General features: G+C 38.9%; 8 protein-coding genes across 10 annotated transcripts; 5 read left to right on the forward strand and 3 right to left on the reverse strand.

The window, feature by feature from the left end:
- The first annotated feature begins 921 nt into the window (after positions 1-921).
- Positions 922-3,356, forward strand: LOC17893223 (pollen receptor-like kinase 4). Its single transcript, XM_006298911.2, has 3 exons — positions 922-1,765; positions 1,863-2,507; positions 2,585-3,356. The coding sequence occupies exons 1-3, from the start codon at positions 1,036-1,038 to the stop codon at positions 3,238-3,240; spliced, it is 2,031 nt and encodes a 676-aa protein (XP_006298973.1). The 5' UTR covers positions 922-1,035; the 3' UTR covers positions 3,241-3,356.
- A 122-nt stretch (positions 3,357-3,478) lies between these two features.
- Positions 3,479-7,394, forward strand: LOC17892449 (U-box domain-containing protein 35). The gene is made up of 11 exons (XM_006296957.2): positions 3,479-4,041; positions 4,151-4,224; positions 4,353-4,474; positions 4,559-4,764; positions 4,851-4,902; positions 5,000-5,411; positions 5,496-5,597; positions 5,683-6,069; positions 6,162-6,920; positions 7,014-7,086; positions 7,191-7,394. Exons 1-11 carry the CDS (start codon positions 3,864-3,866, stop codon positions 7,205-7,207), a joined length of 2,382 nt encoding a protein of 793 aa, XP_006297019.1. The 5' UTR covers positions 3,479-3,863; the 3' UTR covers positions 7,208-7,394.
- Positions 7,395-8,638: 1,244 nt separating this feature from the next.
- On the forward strand, positions 8,639-10,920 carry LOC17891343 (vacuolar-processing enzyme delta-isozyme). The gene is made up of 8 exons (XM_006296730.2): positions 8,639-8,898; positions 8,999-9,163; positions 9,264-9,420; positions 9,522-9,607; positions 9,696-9,895; positions 10,035-10,296; positions 10,374-10,580; positions 10,675-10,920. The coding sequence occupies exons 1-8, from the start codon at positions 8,713-8,715 to the stop codon at positions 10,813-10,815; spliced, it is 1,404 nt and encodes a 467-aa protein (XP_006296792.1). The 5' UTR covers positions 8,639-8,712; the 3' UTR covers positions 10,816-10,920.
- Positions 10,921-11,034: 114 nt separating this feature from the next.
- LOC17893954 (auxin-induced protein X15) lies at positions 11,035-11,749 on the forward strand. The gene has a single exon (XM_006300086.2). It carries the CDS (start codon positions 11,334-11,336, stop codon positions 11,685-11,687), a length of 354 nt encoding a protein of 117 aa, XP_006300148.1. The 5' UTR covers positions 11,035-11,333; the 3' UTR covers positions 11,688-11,749.
- A 125-nt stretch (positions 11,750-11,874) lies between these two features.
- LOC17892733 (50S ribosomal protein L18) lies at positions 11,875-12,979 on the reverse strand. Its single transcript, XM_006298422.2, has 2 exons — positions 12,746-12,979; positions 11,875-12,317 (listed from the first exon to the last, which is right to left on the reverse strand). The coding sequence occupies exons 1-2, from the start codon at positions 12,908-12,910 to the stop codon at positions 11,919-11,921; spliced, it is 564 nt and encodes a 187-aa protein (XP_006298484.2). The 5' UTR covers positions 12,911-12,979; the 3' UTR covers positions 11,875-11,918.
- A 259-nt stretch (positions 12,980-13,238) lies between these two features.
- On the forward strand, positions 13,239-15,131 carry LOC17890840 (probable mitochondrial adenine nucleotide transporter BTL1). Its single transcript, XM_006296732.2, has 5 exons — positions 13,239-13,526; positions 13,747-13,841; positions 13,941-14,274; positions 14,380-14,617; positions 14,703-15,131. The coding sequence occupies exons 1-5, from the start codon at positions 13,404-13,406 to the stop codon at positions 14,957-14,959; spliced, it is 1,047 nt and encodes a 348-aa protein (XP_006296794.1). The 5' UTR covers positions 13,239-13,403; the 3' UTR covers positions 14,960-15,131.
- A 52-nt stretch (positions 15,132-15,183) lies between these two features.
- LOC17891580 (pumilio homolog 5) lies at positions 15,184-19,719 on the reverse strand. Of its 3 annotated transcripts, XM_023785346.1 has the most exons (11): positions 19,562-19,718; positions 18,413-19,070; positions 17,779-18,246; positions 16,970-17,670; positions 16,716-16,857; positions 16,523-16,630; positions 16,208-16,420; positions 16,016-16,126; positions 15,720-15,914; positions 15,470-15,641; positions 15,184-15,385 (listed from the first exon to the last, which is right to left on the reverse strand). In XM_023785346.1, the coding sequence occupies exons 2-11, from the start codon at positions 19,010-19,012 to the stop codon at positions 15,351-15,353; spliced, it is 2,745 nt and encodes a 914-aa protein (XP_023641114.1). In that variant the 5' UTR covers positions 19,013-19,070; positions 19,562-19,718; the 3' UTR covers positions 15,184-15,350. The 3 variants fall into 3 exon arrangements, with proteins under 3 accessions (XP_023641114.1, XP_006296919.1, XP_023641113.1); XM_006296857.2 differs by having other exon boundaries at positions 16,970-18,246; positions 19,562-19,719; XM_023785345.1 differs by lacking the exon at positions 19,562-19,718 and adding an exon at positions 19,216-19,356 and having other exon boundaries at positions 16,970-18,246.
- Positions 19,720-20,574: 855 nt separating this feature from the next.
- On the reverse strand, positions 20,575-22,878 carry LOC17893956. The gene is made up of 4 exons (XM_006297659.2): positions 21,970-22,878; positions 21,333-21,746; positions 21,043-21,245; positions 20,575-20,957 (listed from the first exon to the last, which is right to left on the reverse strand). The coding sequence occupies exons 1-4, from the start codon at positions 22,397-22,399 to the stop codon at positions 20,712-20,714; spliced, it is 1,293 nt and encodes a 430-aa protein (XP_006297721.1). The 5' UTR covers positions 22,400-22,878; the 3' UTR covers positions 20,575-20,711.
- Positions 22,879-23,234: the final 356 nt, after the last annotated feature.

Consider the following 23,234-nt stretch of genomic DNA (forward strand, 5'->3'; position numbering starts at 1 on the left):
GGACACGATTACTTAGTAAAAATACAAGTTTGGTCCATTAGTATTGATTCATTGGATATCGTCCACCAGATCTGGTCTACTAGAATTGGTCCGTCGGGAAAAAACACCATTTCTAGGGAACATTTGTAAGGCTGATTGATACCCCTTTGTAGGAGAAAAACTGGTAAAAAAGATTTCACGAACTAGTTCACTGGAAATGGTCCATCGGGATATAGTTTATCGGATCTGGTCCATTGAATTGATTTATTAGAAATGCAGCATACAACCTCTAGGAATCATCAGCAGAGCTGATTGATATCTTTATGATAAAGTAAACCCATGTGAAAACTGAAATCCCTAAGTTTGTTAATGGAGAAAGAAAGAAGAAAAGGAAAGAAGAAGAAAAAAGACAGAGGAGAGAGAGAGAAGTAGCAACAGTCAACATCAACCAGGGAAAAAAAATATGTTTTATTAATAAGCAAACTAGACTTCATTTGCATAAGGACAAAAAAGTCTTTTTAATCAATTTCTATGGCAGGCGGGAGAAGACACTAAAAAAAGTGGCAATCTTAAGAAGTTTTACTACTGTACATGACACAAAGTATAATTTTCTCTATTCTTATTGCAATAGCATGCATCTTAGGGTTATCATAATCTTTCTTCTTTTTAGTTTTGTTTGTTTGATAAAAGCTCAATATATATTATGATCATCTTTACGTAATCATCATATTAATTAAATACCACTGTTCAGTTAGTTAGAAGAAATTGAAAAATAACAAATCACACAACAACAAGGATTAATTGTATAACTAAAAACAAAAACAAAATCGAATGGCCTCCCTAAGATCTCTCCAAAATCTAAATAATCTTTTAGACAACACACACATGCAACATAAACAAGTCTTGCGAATTGACATAGTTGGGTTTTGTTCTTCGTTTTTTTTTCTCTTGTCTGGAAGACAGGAGAGAGAAAAGAGAAAGAAGGAGAAGTTCTTGAAAAAAAGAGAGTAGATTTCTTATTGAAGAAGAATCGATCTATAGTGCGTGTTAGCTGCAATGCTAACTTGGGAGAACCCGGTTATGCTTGCAAGCAACACCGCCTCAACGGCGAAAAAACTAGCCTTCATTACCTTCCTCATCAGCGTTGTTTTATGTCAGGTCACAATGGTTATGTCTCAGCATCAGGGGGATGTTGTGCCATTGCAAGGTTCAGACGCAGATTGCCTCTTGAGATTCAAAGAAACTTTAGTAAATGCTTCGGTCATTAGCAGTTGGGATCCTTCCGTCCCCCCGTGTAAGCGAAACTCGGCGGATTGGTTCGGTGTTCTCTGTTTTACCGGTAATGTTTGGGGCCTCCAACTCGAAGGAATGGGTTTAACCGGGAAGCTAGACCTTGAACCATTGGCTCCAATCAAGAATCTGCGAACCTTGAGCTTCATGAACAACAACTTCAACGGTTCAATGCCATCTGTCAAGAATTTTGGTGCGTTGAAGTCATTGTACTTGTCCAACAACAGGTTTACAGGGGATATACCTGCGGATGCCTTTGACGGCATGCATCATTTGAAGAAGCTTTTGTTGGCAAACAACGCGTTTCGTGGGAAGATCCCTTCTTCTTTAGCTTCTTTGCCAATGCTTTTAGAGGTGAGGCTAAATGGGAATCAGTTTCAAGGGGAGATACCTGATTTTAAACAGAAGGATCTTAAGTTGGTTAGCTTCGAAAACAATGACCTCGAGGGACCTAAACCCGAAAGCCTTCGCAAAATGGATCCTGGCTCCTTTGCAGGTAACTTAACAAAACAGTTCAAAATCTGCAAAGTTTTAGTAACTATATGAGTTCTTATGTAAAAAAAGAATCTTTCTTGCTCTGTTGGACATTGCAGGGAACAAGAACCTGTGTGGTCCTCCACTAAGCTCATGCTCCATTGATTCAGGGGATTTTCCGAATCTCTCTTTTATTCCCATGGAGAAGAACAAGAAAGCTTTCTACACGGCTGCAATTATTTTGATTATAATTGGGATAATACTAATGATCATTTCGCTTGTGGTCTGCGTTCTTCATACCAGAAGGCGTAAGCGTTTATCGGCATATCCATCCGCGGGTCAGGACAGGACAGAGAAATACAATTACGATCAATCCAAGGACAAGGAGAATGCCGTGGAGTCGGTTTCGAGTTACACTAGTAGGAGAGGAGCGCTACCAGATCACAGCAAACTCTTGTTTCTGCAAGATGACAGTCAAAGATTTGACCTTCAAGATCTTCTTAGAGCCTCTGCTGAAGTTCTTGGGAGCGGAAGCTTTGGTGCTTCTTATAAAACTGGTATAAATAGTGGACAGACGCTAGTCGTGAAGAGGTATAAGCATATGAACAATGTTGGAAGAGAGGAGTTTCATGAGCATTTGAGACGGTTAGGGAGATTGAACCATCCAAATTTGCTGCCTATTGTGGCTTACTATTACCGTAGAGAAGAGAAGCTTTTGATAGCTGAGTACATGCCAAATCGTAGCTTGGCAAGCCATCTTCACGGTATGTAACACTCAATTTTTTGTTGTTCATAAAAATTGAAACTTAATCAGTTTTGACGTGAAACTGCTCTGTTTCAGCGAATCATTCTGTGGATCAACCTGGACTGGATTGGCCAACAAGGCTAAAGATCATACAAGGAGTGGCTAAGGGTTTAGGTTACTTGTTCAACGAGCTACCAACACTAACAATCCCTCACGGTCATCTCAAGTCATCGAACGTTGTATTGGATGAATCATTTGAACCATTCTTAACAGATTACGCGTTAAGACCGGTGATGAACTCAGAGCAGTCTCACAATCTAATGATCTCTTATAAGTCGCCAGAGTATAGCTTAAAGGGACATATAACAAAGAAGACAGATGTTTGGTGCCTCGGGGTTTTGATCTTGGAGCTTTTAACGGGTAGGTTTCCTGAGAATTACCTAAGCCAAGGGTACGATGCTAACATGAGCCTCGTGACTTGGGTGAGTAACATGGTTAAGGAGAAGAAAATGGGTGACGTGTTCGACAAGGAAATGACAGGGAAGAAGAACTGCAAAGCAGAAATGCTAAACCTTTTGAAAATAGGGTTGAGTTGTTGCGAAGAAGACGAAGAAAGGAGGATGGAGATGAGAGATGCAGTGGAGAAGATAGAGAGGTTAAAGGATAGAGAGTTTGATAATGATTTGACGCATAATGTCTTTGCTTCTCGGTTTATAGACGACGATGACTTTGGTTTCGCCATGAATCGATGATGAGTTGATGGAAAAGTTCAACAATTTGTAATCAAAAGAAAAGGACGAAATTTTCCCTTTTTCTTTTTTGTTAATTGTAATGTAACTTTTTTCAGCTTTATAAAGTTGTTTAATTTGTAAATCCATTTTGCAGAGTTTTGAAAGTTTACTCTTTTTCCTGATTATCCCATTTCCAATCGAATTCATGCAAAAGGGGATGAACCCATTCGTAATAGCATCACTTGAGATTGAATTTTACTGTGAGGGGATTACAAAGTTTCAAACTTTTTTTCTCGGAATTTGAGATTTTAGGGCTAAAAATTGGATTTTGGTGATATACAAGTTACTATTGCGGAGAATCCGCGACTACCCGAAGCTGTCGGAGAGAGATACGGAGACAGAGATGACGAATGGTTGGTCAAAAGTATCCATTGTTGTGTTGTTCAGTTCACCACTGAATCGAAATTTTCTATTTTGGGGGAAGAGGAATTTTTGAATCCCTAATTTAGGAATGCCGCAGATTTCTTTAGTACTGAGAATGAGATCCTCCAAGAATTCAGAGGCTAAGATTGTAGTGAATCGAGAGATTGATATCGTTAGATACGGAGATCTGCAAAAACTAGGGTTCTTAAGCTTTGTAACCGATGAAGGCTCAGAAGGGAAACTCAAAGAAGAAAAGTTCGAATTCTGGGTTAGTAGCTGTGGCAGTGGATAATAATAAAGGAAGCCAACATGCTCTCAAATGGGCAGCTGATAATCTTGTCTCCAAAGGACAAACCATTATCCTCCTCCATGTTATCCTTAGATCATCATCTGATTCAGGTCTGAGCTTTGTGTTGATGGAATGCTTATTACAAAAACTCATTTTGGTGTTGTTATTGTTGTTCTGAGGTACAAATTTAAATTTTTGTGGTGCTATGGGTTTTGGCAGGTGATAATACAGAGAAACATAAGCAAGCCGAGAGTCTTTTTGTGACATTCCATTGCTACTGCAGTCGAAAAGAGGTAAAACCTCACGATAACATCTCTGTTCCTCGCTTGCTTTGATTGTATTGCGAACCCATGAATTGATATACCAAAGCTTCTGGTAGTTGGCCTTAATTTATGTCTTCTTTACTAACCGTTGCCCCTAGATACAATGCCTTGACGTCACACTTGAGGATGACAACATAGTCAAGTCCCTTGCGGAATATGTTTCATCTGGCGTCATTGAAAATTTGGTTCTTGGTGCCCCGTCAAGGCATGGATTCATGAGGTGATAATATAAAATCTCTTCTTCCCTATCAATTGTCTTCTATTGTCTCATTATGTGTTTATTTTCCAATCCGTACGTATGCAGAAAATTTAAGATTTCTGATACACCGAGCAACGTAACAAAGGCAGCACCTGATTTCTGTACAGTTTACGTCATTTCGAAAGGGAAGATATCATCCGTCCGCTATGCAACACGAGCTGCTCCATATCGGTCTCCTCTTATCGGTCAAATTGAAAACCACTCTGAAATATGTAACTACGAAAAGTTCAGGAACACCATGAGCTTTAGAGGTACAGTTATTATTTGTTAGTATTTTGAGGCTTAACCATGTGGACCCACACCCATCTTGAAATTGTTCCTTTGTTGCTACAAACAGATAGGACTCCAGCAAGGTCTTCGACTGCCAGCTCCATTGAAGACTATGGAAAGTAATGTTTCACGAGAATCTTTTTCTTTGCCAAGAAACTGATCTGTTGTTAAGAAATAAACTGATCATTCTTTCTTTTGCGGTAATTTCATCGACAGATCACCTTTGGCGAGAACACCAAACTACGCAAACTCATTCTATGATTTGTCAGACTCGGAGAACGACATATCATTTGTTTGCTCAGGCAGGCCAAGTACCACAAGCTCAGGCCGGCGAAGTACCGCAAGCTCAGGCCGGCCAAGTACCACAGGCTCAGGCAGGCCAAGTACAAGTACCGGAAGGTCTGACATATCTTTTGTGAGCTCAGGCAGGCCGAGTACAAGCACTACTGGAAGCCCTTCCTTTTTCTACGACTTTCCTGATTCTGGTTTAACTCCAAGAATGTCAACAAGCTCTGGACACTCTATGCGTCTAGGAATCAGGTTTAATGACACCAATATCCAACATGATTTCTCATTCGTCTCGCAAGATAGCGGTCGGTCATCTTGTTCTTGTTCACCACAAAACTTGGTAAGATGCGTTTGATTAGGTTATAGACATCAATATATGTTTTTGTGAATGGTTACTATATTTTTTTGTTGCTGAAATGTACAGGAAGAAGTGGAAGCTGAGATGAGGAGATTGAAGCAGGAACTGAAACAAACAATCGACATGTATGGATCAGCTTGCAGAGAAGCACTAGCAGCAAAGCAAGAGGTAAAATGATATTAAACGAAACTGGTCCCTGTGTATATGTTCTTGAACTGTGTTGACTGAAGGCAATTTTAAATTTGGATCAAAGGCAAAGGAGCTCCAACGACAGAAAATGGAAGAGGAAGGATGGGTGCAAGAAGGACAGTTATCGGAGAAATCTACCAAGTCAATAGTGGAAAAAGAGAGAGCAAACAAAGCTGCCATGGAGGCCTCCGAAACAGCAAGCAAGATAGCAGATCTCGAAACACAAAGAAGAGCCATTGAAGCTGCAGGTTCTCTCTCGGATTCCAATTTAAGATATCGGAGGTATGTTATTAGTAAGATTGAAGAAGCCACTAACTCATTTGACGAGGCTAATAAGATAGGCGAAGGTGGGTATGGCCCTGTTTATAAGGGTTATCTTGATCATACCCCTGTTGCTATAAAAGTTTTGAGACCAGATGCAGCTCAAGGAAGATCTCAATTTCAAAGAGAGGTAAGCTAGCCTAAAATTATGTAATTTTGAAATCTAAATAGAAATCCGACTATGGATTAGATGTTGATTAACAGTATTGAGAATTCTTGTAGGTGGAAGTTCTTAGCTGCATAAGACATCCACATATGGTGCTACTTATTGGAGCATGTCCAGAGTTTGGAGTGCTTGTTTATGAGTATATGGCCAAAGGCAGTTTAGCTGACAGGCTCTATAAATATGAAAACACGCCACCACTCTCGTGGGAGCTCAGGTTCCGTATAGCAGCCGAAGTTGCGACGGGTCTGCTCTTCCTACACCAGACGAAACCAGAGCCTATAGTGCACCGTGATCTGAAACCCGGAAACATTTTGATTGACCAGAACTACGTAAGCAAAATCGGGGATGTTGGATTAGCTAAACTAGTGCCTGCAGTTGCTGAAAACGTCACGCAGTGCCTCGTCACTTCAACTGCTGGGACTTTCTGTTACATTGACCCGGAGTACCAACAAACTGGAATGCTCGGTGTGAAATCTGATGTCTACTCCTTTGGTATCTTGCTTCTCGAACTGCTCACTGCGAAAAGACCAACGGGTTTGGCTTATACCGTTGAGCAAGCGATGGAGCAAGGCACATTTAAGGACATGCTAGACCCAGTAGTGCCTAATTGGCCTGTGGAAGAAGCTCTGTCGTTGGCAAAGGTTGCACTTAAATGCGCACAGCTGAGAAGGAAAGACCGGCCAGACCTCGGAAAAGAGGTTTTACCAGAGCTCAATAAACTGAGAGCTCGTGCAGATGCGAATATGGATTGGATGATGTTCAACTTAAGTAGAGGTCTAACACCAAATCATAGCCAAGTCTCCTTGCCAACTGTCGTGAGTATTGAAAATGATCTTAGCAATTTCAACATTTCATACCCATCCGATTCTTATCTTAAATTGAAAATCTTTGAAATGCATCTGTTGCAGGATGAACTGAGCATATGCTCGGATAGCTCTAATGCACATTCAAGCACTTTATCGGACACAGAGAAGAACTCAGGTGCATCAGAGAATCCTAAACTTCCCGCAAAAATAATTAGTTTCAATCATCATGTGTTTGGTCCATCAAACTCACATTTTACATTTTTATTTATTGTTTCGCAGACCCAAATGAAGAGTGACACTATTTGCCGAAAGACATGGAGTGAGGCCATTCTTGTCTTCTTCTTAGTTTTTGTAAACATGGCCACTAATGTCTTTTTAGTTTGTTTAAAGCTATATATGTAATAATGAAAGTTGTATGTACACATTATATAACTCGTAAGTCGTAAAAGAAGAAAACAATAGAGGAGAAAAGTTGAGTCGGGCTGTTGTAATACCTCTGCAAGACGCAAACTCGTTTTTTAAGTATGGTAGACGAAGTCTGGACCACTTAAATTCCCCACTCTTTATTCTAATAACTTACTATATTTAGAAATTTGTGATTATAGTTTCTCTCTGCTGATTGATTTCAGTGGTGATATGGAAAACTGCCCTCGATTTCAGTAGAACCTGACGTTAAAGTTTCACGATCATGATTCATGACTCAAAATTTGGTTTGTTCATTCACTCAACTAAAAAAAGTGAGTTATTTCTCTAATTAGTTCAAGTTCTCAATTCAAACGCATCTTCTTACTTTCTGATTTTTACTAGAATGATTTTTTCCCAATGCTCAACTTTTTTTTTGATTTTCGTTGTTTACACAAATCATGAATTGATACGCGTTAATCAATTAAGCAGAGGTTGGTCACAAGAAGATTAGGTATAAGAATCAAACAAGAAAATATAAGTTGCTAACTTGAAAATTCTTCCTTATGTAGCATCATAAAATGTGGAGCCTGAAATTAAATTCCAAGAAAAACTTAATAGAAAATTAGAAATTTGAAGAAGAAACTTACATAAAGGAAGAAAAAAACTAAAATTCTGTCTTGGCTCATGTATCTCGTCCAAATGTGAAAAAGTTCACTTGTATATTATTTTGGATTTTTATTGCTGATTACCTTTTTTCACAAACTTTTTTATTTTTAAATCATTATTATCTTTTATGTGTGGATTCTCTATCTTCACACCAAAATCTACAATAGTTATATATCAAATAATAATGGTGTAATTATTGTAGATTTACATAAATGTATTGTAGATTTTACATAAATTTATTGAAGATTTTATAAATTTATGTAAAATCTTCAAAAGTGTGAAAAAAAAGAAAAAAAAACCCTTTATAATCAATTTGCTACATTCAAAAGTGTGAAATATGAGTATTAACATATTTATAGATCTTATGTATTAATTAATCACTATATACAGTATGTATTAATTGCAATTAGCACAGATTGGCTATAAGAAAAATTAAAATAATGAGGAAAAAATAAGGAAAAGATAAGGAGCTAGCAAACAAAACAATTTAAACATGTCAAGGAAGTTAGTTCATCATGCAAGCTGGCTTATGTGTTGATCACAACGTCATGCGTTACTTTTTTGCGTCTACACTCCAACTCTGAAACGCAAACCAGTCTTTCTGGTATATGGGTCTTGGCTATATATACAACGACCCATATGGCTTCATCTCAATCATCATCCAAACACTTCTATACTTTTCTCACAATCAGATTCTAACTCGTTTGTTCTTTTGTTTAGAAAATACTTAATGTCTCGTCTTGGTCACTTTCATATTCTTGTTTTTATCAATGTTTTGCTTATGCTCTCAGCTGAATCTCGCAAAACCCAATTGCTGAACGATGATGAAATTGACTCTAGCAACAAGGGTGCAAAAGGCAAACAGTGGGCTGTTTTAGTTGCTGGATCAAATGATTACTCTAACTACAGGCATCAGGTTTCTTTAAATTTTCTTTTCGACATTTATAACATCAGAATTATATATGATCTAAGAATAGATTTGTATGAACTAAACCGACCCATGTTTTGTTTCACAGGCTGATATATGTCATGCGTATCAGTTACTCCGAAAAGGCGGTCTAAATGACGAAAACATAATTGTGTTTATGTATGATGATATCGCGTTTTCCTCTGAGAATCCTAGGCCCGGAGTTATCATTAATAAACCTGATGGAGAAGATGTTTATGATGGAGTTCCTAAGGTTCTTAATTATCTTTACATCTTTTAATTAATTTTTTGCAATGTATATGTTACAAATGGTTCCATATATATACTTAGTTTTTGTTGGTTTTGGTTGGTAGGACTACATTAAAGAAGCTGTTAATGTTCGGAACTTCTATAATGTACTACTTGGAAATGAAAGTGGCGTCACAGGAGGAAGTGGCAAAGTTTTGAAAAGTGGTCCTCATGATAATGTCTTCATCTACTATGCTGATCATGGAGCTCCTGGATTACTAGGTTTTTTTTGGAGTTTTAATCAACTGATCCATGTCTATGATTAAGACGTTTCTCTCGTGATGGATACTAATCAGGAATTTGTTGATGTTTATTATTCTCAGCGATGCCTACTGGTGAAGAAGTCCTTGCCACAGATTTCAATAAAGTCTTGGAGAAGATGCATAAGCTAAAAAGCTACAACAAGATGGTATATAAATAACTCAAACCATTCGTAACTATATCTCATCTTATATGTATATGTGTTCTGTTTTTGAGGTGTTTTGTTTGGATGTTAGGTGATCTATGTTGAAGCATGTGAATCTGGGAGTATGTTTGAAGGGATACTAAAAGACAATCTCAATATATACGCAGTGACTGCTGCTAGTTCGAATGAGAACAGCTTTGGAACTTACTGTCCTGAGTCATATCCTCCTTCTGCTTCTGAGTATGAGACTTGTCTCGGCGATGTATTTAGCATCTCTTGGCTTGAGGACAGGTACTGCAACAAACAAAAAGACTCAATCTTTATGGAACAATATAATCGAGTAATTTGATTTGTTCTTGAAGTCTTTGAGTTTGAGAATAACTTTTCTTGGTCATTTTTTTCTCTGTTTTGTGCATGCTTTTGTGGATAGTGACCTTCATGACATGAGCAAAGAGACATTGAAGCAGCAATATCAAGTTGTAAGGAGAAGAACAGGATCTGATGTAGAACATACTTCTCATGTATGCCATTTCGGAACAGAGGAGATGCTTAAGGATTATCTTGTCTCTTACATTGGAACAAATCCTGCAAACGAAAACCTCACTTTCACTGAATCCACTTCCTCACCGATCTCCTCTAATTATAGCTTGGTCAATCCGCGCGATATCCCTCTGTTATATCTCCAGAGAAAGGTTTATCTATTTTTCTTCCTGTTTTCGATCATTTCAAAGAAATAGTTTTCGGGTTTTAAAGTTCACTCCTTTCACAGATTCAAAAAGCTCCAATGGGATCACCTGTCAGAAAAGAAGCTCAGAAGAAATTGTTTGATGCAATGAATCATAGGAAACAGATCGATCAGAGCATTGCAGAGATTTTGCGACTCTCTCTTAAGCAAACCAATGTCTTAGATCTCTTAAGTTCCACAAGAACAACAGGACAGCCTCTTGTAGACGACTGGGACTGCTTCAAGACTCTGGTAACTCAACCACATCCCAAATCTTATTACTTGTGTTCTACGCAACAACCATTGCATTATTATTAAACCAGTATATATTGAATGCAAATCGCAGGTGAAAAGCTTCAAGAACCACTGCGGAGCAACGGTGGATTACGGACTGAAGTATACAGGAGCGCTTGCCAATATCTGCAATATAGGAGTGGATGTGAAGCAAACTGTTTCAGCCATTGAACAAGCTTGTTCGATTAAGTAATTTGCAAAATGATGTGATCCGACTTTAAAAAATATCAAAGTCTATTCAATAAAAATCGAATGTAGCAAATGGTTGATGCCTATTTTTACATGGATAAGTTTTTAATCGATGGTAACGCGAAAGTCTTGGTCTTAACTTGTGAATTGGATTCACGGGACAGTAACCTCGTAACAACTGTACGGTACGGACGGCTGTACTTTGGTGACTTGCCTAATAATAGTCTTCTTCCACTGTTGACCAAGAAAACAGAAAGACATAATAAAAAGCAGACAGATTAATTAGATCGACTTAAGAAAAATAAGAAACAAGAACAACTAGGGTTTCGTTAACCTAGCTTGTTTTTTATTTTTACTTTCTATGAAGATAACAACATTCATCATAAGATCTTCATCGTTATCTATAGTCTATCAAATACAAAGTCCTTTGACATTGATATATATTTGAATGATTCCTTTAGATTATTTCTCAAGACACCATTCCGTTTGATTTTTTGCTATCTTTCTTTACGATTCGACAAAATGATTTCGCTAAGTTTCATCATACGTCTAGCAAACCAGGAGAACAGACGAAACAAACGGTACGAAACCAACATAAAGGATCGTCTTATCTCAGGGGAGTTATCAGACGGTAGCAGGCGAGCCAGAGATCAAAACGATGTCCCGAGAGGACATCTTGCGGTCTACGTGGGCGAAGAGATGCAAAGGTTTGTAATACCAACCAAGTATCTTCAATATCCTGAATTTAGGACTCTGATGGATGAAGTAGCGGACGAGTTTGGGTATGAACATGAAGGAGGGATTCATATTCCTTGTGACGAAAGTGTTTTTGAAGAGATTTTAATTAGGTACATGTCGTGTAACAAGAAGAAATAAGTGTTACACTGTACAGACTATAAATTATATAATCATTTTAATATTTTTTCTCTTCTTCATCTTATTTCTCCTCATTGGCGTTTCCATCGAACACTAGTGAGCAAACCTGTGTCCATGAACCATTCTCTACCAAAGAGATCAGGTTTCTCTCCTCTGCTGCATAGGAATTAAAAATAAAACACAGAACTTTCTTGGTAATGCAAATGCTAAGTCATTTATTATAAGAGAGAGTTAAGGAACAAAAATAATGCCATGTTCCTTAATTGTATCGATAACAATCCCTAGCTTCCCTTCGATTCTTTCCCCCTTTTTTGGCTCATAAGACACTGCATAGACATCTGCTTCCATTGAACGCTCAGCTATGAGCTTACCGATGAGTCTGCACGCCTCGTTATCGACAAGAGACGGTATATTAGTCCTTATATCTCTTGCATTTGTGGTAGCAACCGAAATGACTTTACTTGTTGGCCTATGCATCACTTTGGCGTGTATAAACTTCCTGGAGAAGAACACATTGAGGAGGAAAGGCCTCATGTACATGTCTGTTCTCTGCTTCCATGACTTCCTGTTGGGTCTTTTTGCTGCTTCACCTCGTGATCTTCGAGTCCAAGCAGCTTGCACAAAAGAATCCTACAAGAATCCATCAAACAAAATTTTATAAGAAAAATTTGATGAAAAATTTCAAAAGCAAAAAGGACTGTTCTTGACTAAAATCATAATTGCAAAGCTAAGACAATGAGGGTAGTCTGAATCATTAGGTACAACTAGAAGAAGAAGAAAAAATTGAATCTTTTAAATACCCAACAGATAAAGAATAAAGCTTTGAACCCTAGATTCTTATTCACATTAAGGGCCTCTAGTTCAGGTTCATCAACATTCACTAGAACCCTTCTACTTCAAATCCACAAATAACAATTGCCAAAATGGAAAAATGAGTTCAACATACAAGAACATAGACTAAGTTACAAATCGGAGAAGCATAAAACTACACCACCAAGAGCGATTACGAAACTATCACAGAGATTGTGCACAGACAACGCAATTACAAAAGGCTTTACCTTTTTGACAATGGGAGATGAGATAACCGGGCCGATTTCGATGGATAGTTTGGGAAAAGAAGACTGCCACGAAACGGAAGAGCCCAGCTTACTGGAGCGACCCGACCGAGTCGAATTCGAGTCACAGGGGACGAGTGAGCAAGTTGAGGAGACCAAGCAAGACATCGTCGTCGAGCTTGAGAGTGAGAAAGCGGTTGGGAGAGTGAGAGAAGGTGAAATGATCGGATAGGGCTCGGTGGCTAAACCCCGGACCGACTGGTTTTTCCGGTTAAACTCGGTTATCATGAGATAGTTATGAATTTGGTGAACCGGATTGAATCGTCAACCCAAAACAGAGATATATTTTTGAGGGACCAAAAATGAGCGTTTTGATTCGACAAGTGGGGGGTGTAAAATAAATATACAAAAATAAAAAATTAAAAATTAAAAATATTGGGAGAAGCACATAAACCCTAAAAAAGCTTAAATCTTCCCATAAATTAATATAGTATACACTTCTAGGCCTCTCTGTTCACACAATCTAATGAAAGTTTGTTTTTTTTCTTCTTCTTCTGATTATGTTTGATTGAATATTCTCTGTTGCCCTTTTTTGAATCTCCTGTTCTGTCTCTGATAAAATCTTTGATAGAACAAACGGAGACAGAGTGAAAGAACGGAAATGGCAATGGTTGTTCCAAAAGAAGGGCTTGTGGTTATGGAGAAGGACTCTGTTTCTTCAGCTTCATTGGATTCTCAACTTCGTCTCCAACCTCAGTTTCCTGACTTCACTATTCCTGTTAAAGTGAGTTCCTTTTTTGTTCTTTCTGGTCCAGTGTCTCTGCTTTGTTTATGAGAATATTTGAATTTTCTGTAAGTTTGGACGATTTATATTGTGTTGTGGTAAATGGTTTTATGTGGTTTAGTTATGCTAATAAGGGGGATGTTGCAAATCTTTTTTTACATGATTTGGATGATTTTATGGAACCATTGTGTGTATGTGTTTTTGATGTTTGTTGATTCAGGATTTCTTCAAGTCTAGGGAAGCCCGTGAGTTTCTTAGTGGGGCTTTAGCGGGAGCTATGACAAAAGCTGTTCTTGCTCCACTTGAGACTATAAGGTCTGTATAGTCATCCCTTGTAATCTCCTTAATGATATCAATCCACTTTGATGTCAAAAATATAAACCTGACTGCATTTTGCTGTGTGAAATCTGGCAGGACAAGAATGATTGTTGGTGTCGGATCGAGAAGCATTCCAGGTAGTTTTGTTGAAGTCGTACAGAAGCAAGGGTGGCAAGGTCTTTGGGCTGGCAACGAAATCAATATGATACGAATCATTCCAACTCAAGCAATTGAGTTGGGGACGTTTGAGTGGGTAAAACGTGCAATGACATCAGCACAAGTGAAGTTGAAGAAGATTGAGGAAGCTAAGATTGAAATCGGTGACTTTAGTTGGAGTCCGTCCATATCGTGGATCTCTCCTGTTGCTGTAGCTGGTGCATCTGCAGGTATTGCGAGTACACTGGTTTGCCATCCTCTCGAAGTCCTCAAGGTAATTATTAGTCAATCAGATTCTCTTGTACATCGCAGAATTAAGAGACTTTTTTTTTGGTCTTTACAGTCGAAAGAGACTGATTTCTTCTCTGATCTTTACCAGGATAGATTGACTGTGAGCCCTGATCTTTATCCAAGCTTAACACTTGCAATTCCGAGGATTTTTAGAGACGATGGAATCCGTGGATTTTATGCTGGCTTAGGACCAACACTGGTCGGGATGCTTCCATATAGCACATGCTATTACTTCATGTATGACAAAATGAAGACTACGTACTGCAAATCCAAAAACAAAAAGGCTTTGAACCGTCCAGAGATGCTTGTTCTTGGAGCTTTAGCCGGTAACTAACTAAATAACAACTTCTTTTTACAGTCTTTCCTGACACAAATCATGTTTAAGACTCATTGAGTTTTGAATGGGGTCAGGTCTAACGGCGAGCACTATAAGCTTCCCGTTGGAAGTGGCGCGGAAGCGGTTGATGGTTGGAGCTCTGAAGGGGGAATGCCCACCGAACATGGCCGCAGCAATAGCCGATGTAGTGAAGAACGAAGGAGTGAGAGGACTCTACAGAGGATGGGGAGCAAGTTGTTTGAAAGTCATGCCTTCTTCAGGCATCACTTGGGTCTTCTATGAAGCCTGGAAAGACATCTTGCTCGCTGCCAACACTAAACCACTCATATAATGACGAAATTGAAACCTAAATTACCATTGTTACTTAAAACCAAGCCTCTCATCACATTTCAGAGTTATGATTTAGGAAATGTGGTGACTTGGCTTTTACTCCGTGAGTTGTTTTGTTGGCACTTGGGAGTGTTTTAATTCCCATGAGAAGCAAGAAGCTGAGTTCTTCTTAATTTTGTTGAGGCTAATTCTCTCGTGTTTTTTCTCGGTCAAAAGAAAAGGATAAAGAAGAGAGCAAATCAATTTTAACAACAAATCATGTTCACATCATATACATATTGTTATACCATCACACATCGATTCATAGATACAAGCATATATATACATAAACACTTCCAAATATATATATTTGTCTATTGTCCAAATGGGCAACCCAAAAGAAGATCTCCTCTCTAACCTTCTGTTCCTTCTTCTGAGACTTCACTCTCTGAAACAACCATACCAGAGAGTTAAGAACCCTATAGCACATACTCATATTGACTGCTGAAGTTTTGGTTTTAGAGGAAAATACCTTCACCAAACAGTTGCTCGAATCGGGCTACTATGTGTTTCCCGTATGTGTATTTCCGCAAACTCTGTAGATGAATTTTCATTCTCTGCACCAAAATCTCCCTTTGCTGATCTTTACTGATCTCTAAGACTTTCTGGACCACGTAATTTGCAAACTGATCCTTCATCATCGCCTGCAGAAGACAAAAGAGTATTATATAAGTCCAAGGTGTGGTGGTTTCAGAGAGCTTTCTTTAGGACTGTGTTCTTACCAGCAAGTGATTGTCTTCTTCGGATTTTCCCATTATCTCTTCAATCAGTAACTCTCTCTCGTTACTATCAGCATGTTCCAGACACTTCTCCACAACGTTGGATGCATATTTGTGCTGACTCATCTGAACAACATTCCCAGTCAACTTCTCTATGATTTGTCTCCTTTCATCGGGCTTACCTCTCTCCAGGACATGCTATAAGTAAATCATAAACCAAAGCACAAGATTAAGGACCAAACATATTCAAGAAAATGCTAGGAGAGACATTGGAACCGTGGATCCGAAATTAACCAAACCTGAGTGACATAATTCCCATACTGATCATGAGCAAGAGCAAACGCAGATTCCAGTATTTCATCGATTATACAATGAGTCTCCTCATCATCTGAGCAATGCTCCAAGATTCTCTATAATGAAGCAAACAGAAAAATAATGAATATTTCAAGTTCAAAACACAGGAGGAGACACTAGAGCCCTTTTTTATTTACCTGGATAACTCGGCATCCATAAGGATGAGTAGAAAGAGTGGCGACTTGACCTTTGAAAGAAGCAATTACAAATCCAATCCTACCCGCAGGCATACTCTCAATACACTTCTGGATAACATGATTTCCGTTTTGATCTCTAACACACTTCATCACATTCCCATCGAGCTCACGAATTAGTTCTGTCTTTTGGTCAACATCTATCACTTCAAGGGCCTATTAAAATATCATAACGCACAAACACGCACAAGGAAACTTACTACCATTTCCTTTAATATACTGACATTGATATACGGACATTAATATTAATAAATCTACCTTTTGTATCACACGACATCCATACATTTGCAAGCTTAGAGAAACCATCTGACCAGCAAGTTGCTTCACGAGTTCTTCTCTCTGGGCCGGAGTTCCATGTTCTATGAACTGATCCAAAAATTACAATTTAACAACAAACTTGTGGACAAAATATCTTCTCAACTTGGAAAAAGAAGAAGAGAAAGTTGCTCACTTTTTGGATAACGTAGTTTCCAAAAACGTCAGTCATCAATTTTGAAGCTTGTGGCAGAACCTCATTGAAGACAGATGCCTTTTCGTCGTCGGAGCAGTGCTCCAACTTCTGTTGAATAAAACGACTGCCATGCTGATCGACGCTGAAGTACAGAAATGAGTTATAAAATAAGATTACGATGACATCTTTTGATGCTTTCAAAATACTCAATTCAGAATTAAAGAAAATGATAGATATCGGAGCAGAAACACTGCCTGAATTCAACAACACGCCCTGTAATATCAGAGAGCTCGAGTTTTCGAGCGTTTGGAGACTTGAGTTCATCAAGAAAAGAATGTCGTTTGATATCATCAACGATGCTGTTGGCTCCTCCTCTGTTCCCTTGCCATCCACCAGGATAGATACCAGTGTTTCTACTTGGCCCTTGCTGATGATACCTTGTTTCATTACGTCTTCCAAAGTGGCTCATCATTCCACCAACTGGCGAGGACGGCATCACTGGACTAGCAAGAGGTGATCCTGGATACTGCGGCATGACTCTTACACCAGGCGGCACTGCAAAATAGTTTCCCATGTGCCGTGGACTCTGTAACCCGTAACTCGGACTCAAAGGACTGTTGAGAGATTCATGATTTACCATATAGCCAGCAGCTTGTTGGTCTTTCTGTCCAAAAGAATCAGTGCTGCTTTGAAAAGAAGGAGCATACGCATCCACTTGAGCCTGTTGAAAATATTGCAATTGAAAAGGGTCCACGGGAGACGGAATGTTTTGTCCAGTCGATGATACTCCAGGTAGAAGCCGAGCATTGTTGTAGCCCGAAGAAGCCGATGAGATATCATATGGCATAGGAACTGTCGCTTCATGAGATGGGTATCCACTCATATATTGAGGGACAACACCAGAACCAGGAGGGTAACCGCTATAATTATATTGCGGGAGGTACATACCCGAAGACTGAAAGTTTTGATGGTAAAATGGGCTCAGAGATGTCATATATGCTGCTGTAGATGTATACATAGGAGGCGGTGCCAAACCGTGAGGAGATTGGAAAGTTGAATGTACCTCGCCAGTTGCAATCTTTGGTAAGCTCTGCATCATGTCCTGTGTGCCGCCCATCCTTGGATAGGTCATTTGTTGTGGGGAACTAGCTTGGACCTGATATGACGAAGGTGTGTATTGCAAAGGCAATCTCCTTCCCTGAGATTGTTGATCGTCTTGATTCCTCCTTATTCTAGAAGCAGCGGAGGATGGAGGAGAAGCACCAAACACAGATGGATTGCTGTCCTCATGGCTAGCTCGCCTCCCATTTAATCTCTCTTTTTGTGCATTAGCAGAACTCTGTGAGCCCAAATCAGCAGAAAAGGGATCTTCACTAGTAATAGCATCCATGGAGAGAGAATCTGTCTCCCTCAGCAGATTAACAGAACTTATATCGGACTCCGCTAATCTTCTTGTGTTTTCTGCAGATGTATCGGAGGAAATGGCGTGGATGTCCTGTGCAATTGGACGATTCCCTGCCGAATGAGGCCGCTTGAACACAGAAATAAGTGTAAGAGGGAAATCTTCTTTCATTTAAAATGGACTTAAGCACAGAGAAAATATCAAAACTCTAATATTTTACTAGCAGTGATACAATAAGGAAAAGGAACCATGCAAATATTTTTACTAGCAAATGACAGAATAAGGAACCATGTACCTGAATCATATCAGCTAAGCTCTTACGACGACCAGCCATGGAAGCATAAGCTTGTTGTTCACCCGATGATGTCTCATCCTCAGGCTCCTCTCTATGAGTCGAAAGAGCAGTTCTAGAAGAATGCAAGGACCTTAACCCCATATTATCCCAGGAGGTTGTTGGAATCTGAGTATTATCACCAACCCCACTCAAATGACGCAACAAGTGCTGATTCTCCCGTGAGATCAAAGGAGGAGGGAGTCTCGGATTCAAGTTGATGTTGGACAAATAGTAAGCTACATATGCAGGATCGCTACGTATCTCTTCTTCTGAGTCAGAATTCTCAATAGCCCTACTTAAAACTTCAGAGCTACTACCTTCCTGTTGTTTCAAGAGATTCCTAAGAGCTGCAAAGGAACCTTCCATGCTAGGCGGCGCACTTCCGCTCCTACTAGGGATTTTGCCGGTATTATCCCCACTATCCAACCTATTTCTTTTCATAAGGAATCCTAAATCTTCAACTGCCATATCAAGTGAACCAAAGATCCCACTATCCCTAGAAGCCTGCCAATTTTTTATATGATCACCCTCAACCATTCTCATAGCGCTCTGCGTCGTCATACTTCTCTTCTCTATATAATCAAGTTACCATATATCTTACAAGGTAATATCACGACACCTGACACAAAGAAACCATAAAACAAAGACTTAAGCCAAAACCTCAAATTAACTATACAAAACCATAGTCCATAAGAGAACAAAAGCTAAGAACTTTACGATATGGTCCCAAATTTCATTAATCACAGAAACAAGTAATCACCCACATATGGATGAAATCTACCCATCAAGGATCCAAATTTCAGAGATGATTTTCCCATTTCCTGAGCTAAAAAAATCAGTCAACCCACGCAATCAGCAGAAACAACAACAAGATCATCAAAAGACTCCATCTTTATAGAAAAGCACACGAAACCGTTGAACTCACTCATCAACCTCGTTACAAACATAAAACCATATCCAGAAGCTATAATCAGGGATCAAAATTAAGCAAAAGACTTTAACTTTATCTTCTTTTTAATATTCATAAACTAGCCCGTTCCTTGCATGACTTGTAGAAGAGAAAAAAGTAGATACAGAGAGGAAAAGGTGAGAGGAGGAAGAGTTAAGTACCTGATGTTGATATTCAAGCTTCCATGAAAGTGTTTTCTCAAAGAGCTCGCAATAAAAATGTCCAAAAGACAAAGAGAGAAGAGACCCAGAGAAAAAGAGAGATAGAGAGAGATTAAAACTAAACCCTTTGAAAAGTTTGCTCCAAGGGGCTTCGTCGAGTCACCAAGTCAAGACTAATCTAAACATATTTTTTTCTCGGCAATTATTGGGATGTTTTTAGTCTTTAATTTAATACCCAAAATTTTGATTTTAAAGAGTTTTTTCGATTACGCATATTTAACAACCATTACAATATATTCAGAAATCACGACGGATTCGCAAACGAAGAGGTCGTCGTCTCTGTACAAATGACTAAAATACACATGGCTGTGTTCTTTAAAGGTGGTTGCAAAGCAAGCCCCTTTTGGTCATTTTGTGTTTTCGCTCCAAATTGGGTGACTAGGTTTGCCACGTGTTGATACTTCTAGTTGAAAGAGATACGTTCACGTGGCTATGTCTCTGTTGCCTGGTTACTAGTTACTGCCAGTCTACCACCACCACCACCAAAACACACACACTTTAGTTTTTTTCTTGTTTTTGTTTTTGTTTCTTCTTCTTTTTGGATGCGCTTACGCACACCTGCACAAAATTTGAAGATCAACCTAGATTTTATATAAGAAAATCCACTTGTTTTGTTTTTAAACACCAAAACACTATTCATAATTTACATTATATAATGGTTCATTTATAGTTCTTGGGATTTTGTGTTGTATATAAGTGTGGGAAAGAAAGAAAGAAAAGTCCTTTAGTGACACATCAAAGACTTTGTCCAAAAACAATGAAAGTGATTTGAAGAATAAGACTTTTCCATCACCATCATCCTCATCATGGATTTAGCTTCCCATCAACAAGACAACATTGGATTCTTTCATATGTGCTAAATCCAAACGACAACAATGAAAATGGTCCCTTCATAGTGAATCTATGACTAAAGCTAGTGTGTTCTTGTATTGGACCCTTATTAGTAGTGATGCTAATGGAACAAACACACAATTTTTTCTTTCATTTTGTCTGCCAAAAAACAAAAAAAGAAATCCCCCCCAAAACCGGATCTTAGTGATCGGATAAAAAGGGAACAGTTTGAAATCGTTGTATGTTTCATAATTTATTATCAACAAGGGAAAAGAATTGGAGATGGGTGTCTTTGAAGCTTCCCAGCTGAAAAGTTGAGTTTTTTCATCTTTTCTTCACACCACAGAAGTTGCTCTTTACTGATTTTCCCCATCCTCAAAACCCGTGTTGCGAGTTTGATGTCAATGGCTGCAAACAAGAGTTGAACACCTTCCCATGTTAGAGGCCATGATTTCTTTCTCAAACCTTTAGTCTTCTTCGCAAGCTCCTTTGCCTTCACCCTCTTCTGCAAAAGTTTTTCTCTTATGAATCACCAAAGAAGCTTTACATGATGCTTCTACAAATCAACGTTATGTAGAGAGAAATCGTACCTTATCAATGGATGACTGAACCAGTTGTAATGGGGTTGTGGAATTCATATGGTTACCAAACAAGTTAATACCCCCATTTGGTTTCTTCTTATCCATCTTCAAGAAAACGTTGAAAGTAAGGATGGAGCTCTCGATGATTTTGATGAGATCATCATCGAGGACCATGAAGCCTGTATCTTTCTCCATCTCCTTTTTATCTGACCCTGAGATGTTTTGGACATAACCAACTTAAAGTGTTACTACTTCACATAAGGTATTAAGTCGCAGAATGTGAGAGCTGAGGAAGTCACCTTGAATTTTAGGAACTTGAAGTAGCTTAGGCATTGCATTTCTGGCACGCGCATAAAGCTCAGATCTTGATCCCTGCTCAAATGGTTCATTCTCTATATACCTTTGCAACAAGACCAGGAATTGCTGAAACTGTTGAGCAGTATGGTTGTAGTAAGTCGGGGTTTCGGGTTGGCATGAGATTAAGTGGCTCAGCTGCGTATACTGACAGTGAAGTGCCTCCCAAGTGAGGCAGAGTTGAGCAACATAGGCAGTCTCTAGATCTTGACAAGGGTCAATCTCTGTCTGCTGCAAATGCTCGGTATCTTCTTCGGGCACATCCAACTTTTTGAGAGAGAGACATCGAAAAGGCGAAGACAGCTTCTTAGACGCAGATCTTGGCGATGGAGTTGAAGGACTTGGAGCAATTCCAATGCCTGAGGAGTGAGGAGAGTCAAGAGTAACCAACAAATCCATGGATAGCAAAAGCTATTAACTTAACAAAGTTATTCCACAAGCCTTGCTTATGTTCACAAGATGATTCAGGTTTTAATAAATCAGTCCAATTTTAGATTAACCAAAGAGATATCACAGGAATGCAACATAAAAATGCCATGGACAAACTCAATAAAAAAGCAGATCAAAGCAAGAAGCTTTTACCATTTTCCTTGAGCTGCCGAGAGCTTAGACGATCAAAGAAGAGCATACGCTCACAATACTTTTCATAGACAGCATCAAAACCTCCCCACCATTGAAGTCCTTCAGCGACCACGTCTCTCCACTCATTTGAACACTTGTCTTCTCCGTCATCATCTTCGTCTAGATACGATTCCTCTTCTTCTTCTTCCTCTTCAGGTATTAACACCATGAAACTGTTCCTCCTTAACTCCTTGAGCCTTCTCTTAACCTCATTGGTAATGAAATCATCGTCGTCATCTTCGATCTCATCTGCTTTAGCCGAATCTGTCACACCAGCATCAGTGTTCTCACTCCTTGCCTGCTCTTGCTGAGCCAGTACCTTGTCCTCTTTCTCTTTTTCAAGGTTTGGCTTCCGTGACTTTCGAAATTTTCGAACTTTCAAGAAATCCATCTCCTATATCAAACACACTTGGAGAGTGTGAGCGAGCGTCTCTTGTTAAATCTTTAGATCTAACTTGAGATTTCTTTGCATGAAAAATGCGCTTCTCTAACGCCAAAACGGACTCAATTGGAGAACCAACCAAACCAGAGAATGGGGAAAATGCATGAATCTTACTAAGATCTCAGAGAACCATGACCAAACCCTAGAGAGAATCAGAAGATGAACAATGCATAAAGGAAACAGACTAGAACCATCAAAAATTTCCACACAAGATCAGTAGCAGCAAGAAAACAGCATTTGTCTGAAACTTCAGATTCGATTTTCAACTCTCTAGCTAAGAACTAAAACACTAGGCATTAATTCCTCTGCTAAAATCAACACTCCACTGAAACACTCTACACTGAGCAAAAAGTGTTGAGAACAAAAAATAAAAAAGATTCAAAATTTAAGTAAGGAAAGAGAAACCCAAAAAGCAAGAAACAAAATCGAAAGGTGAGAATTGAAAACGAAAGACAAAGACAGGAGATTAAAGAATGAGAAATGTTTGTAAATTGTAACCACCACCACTTGCAAAGAAGAGAGAGAGAGAATGCTATAATGTCTTTTACTCTCTCTATTCACGATGTAAAAGGACAGAGAGAGCACAATATAAATGTGTATTGATGATATCTCTAAACAGATCTCATTATATTCAATAATTAAAAGCTTTGTGATTTCAAATTCCAAAAAAAAACCAGAAATTTTCTTCCTTTTTTCTGATTAGATAAACCTTTTTCCCCCTTACAAAATTTTTTACTTCCAGTCAAAACCCTCACATTGAGGTTTCTGAGTCAATTGACTTTTT

Source organism: Capsella rubella, unplaced genomic scaffold (assembly GCF_000375325.1).
Source record: "Capsella rubella cultivar Monte Gargano unplaced genomic scaffold, Caprub1_0 scaffold_3, whole genome shotgun sequence".
Classification (NCBI taxonomy): domain Eukaryota; kingdom Viridiplantae; phylum Streptophyta; class Magnoliopsida; order Brassicales; family Brassicaceae; genus Capsella; species Capsella rubella.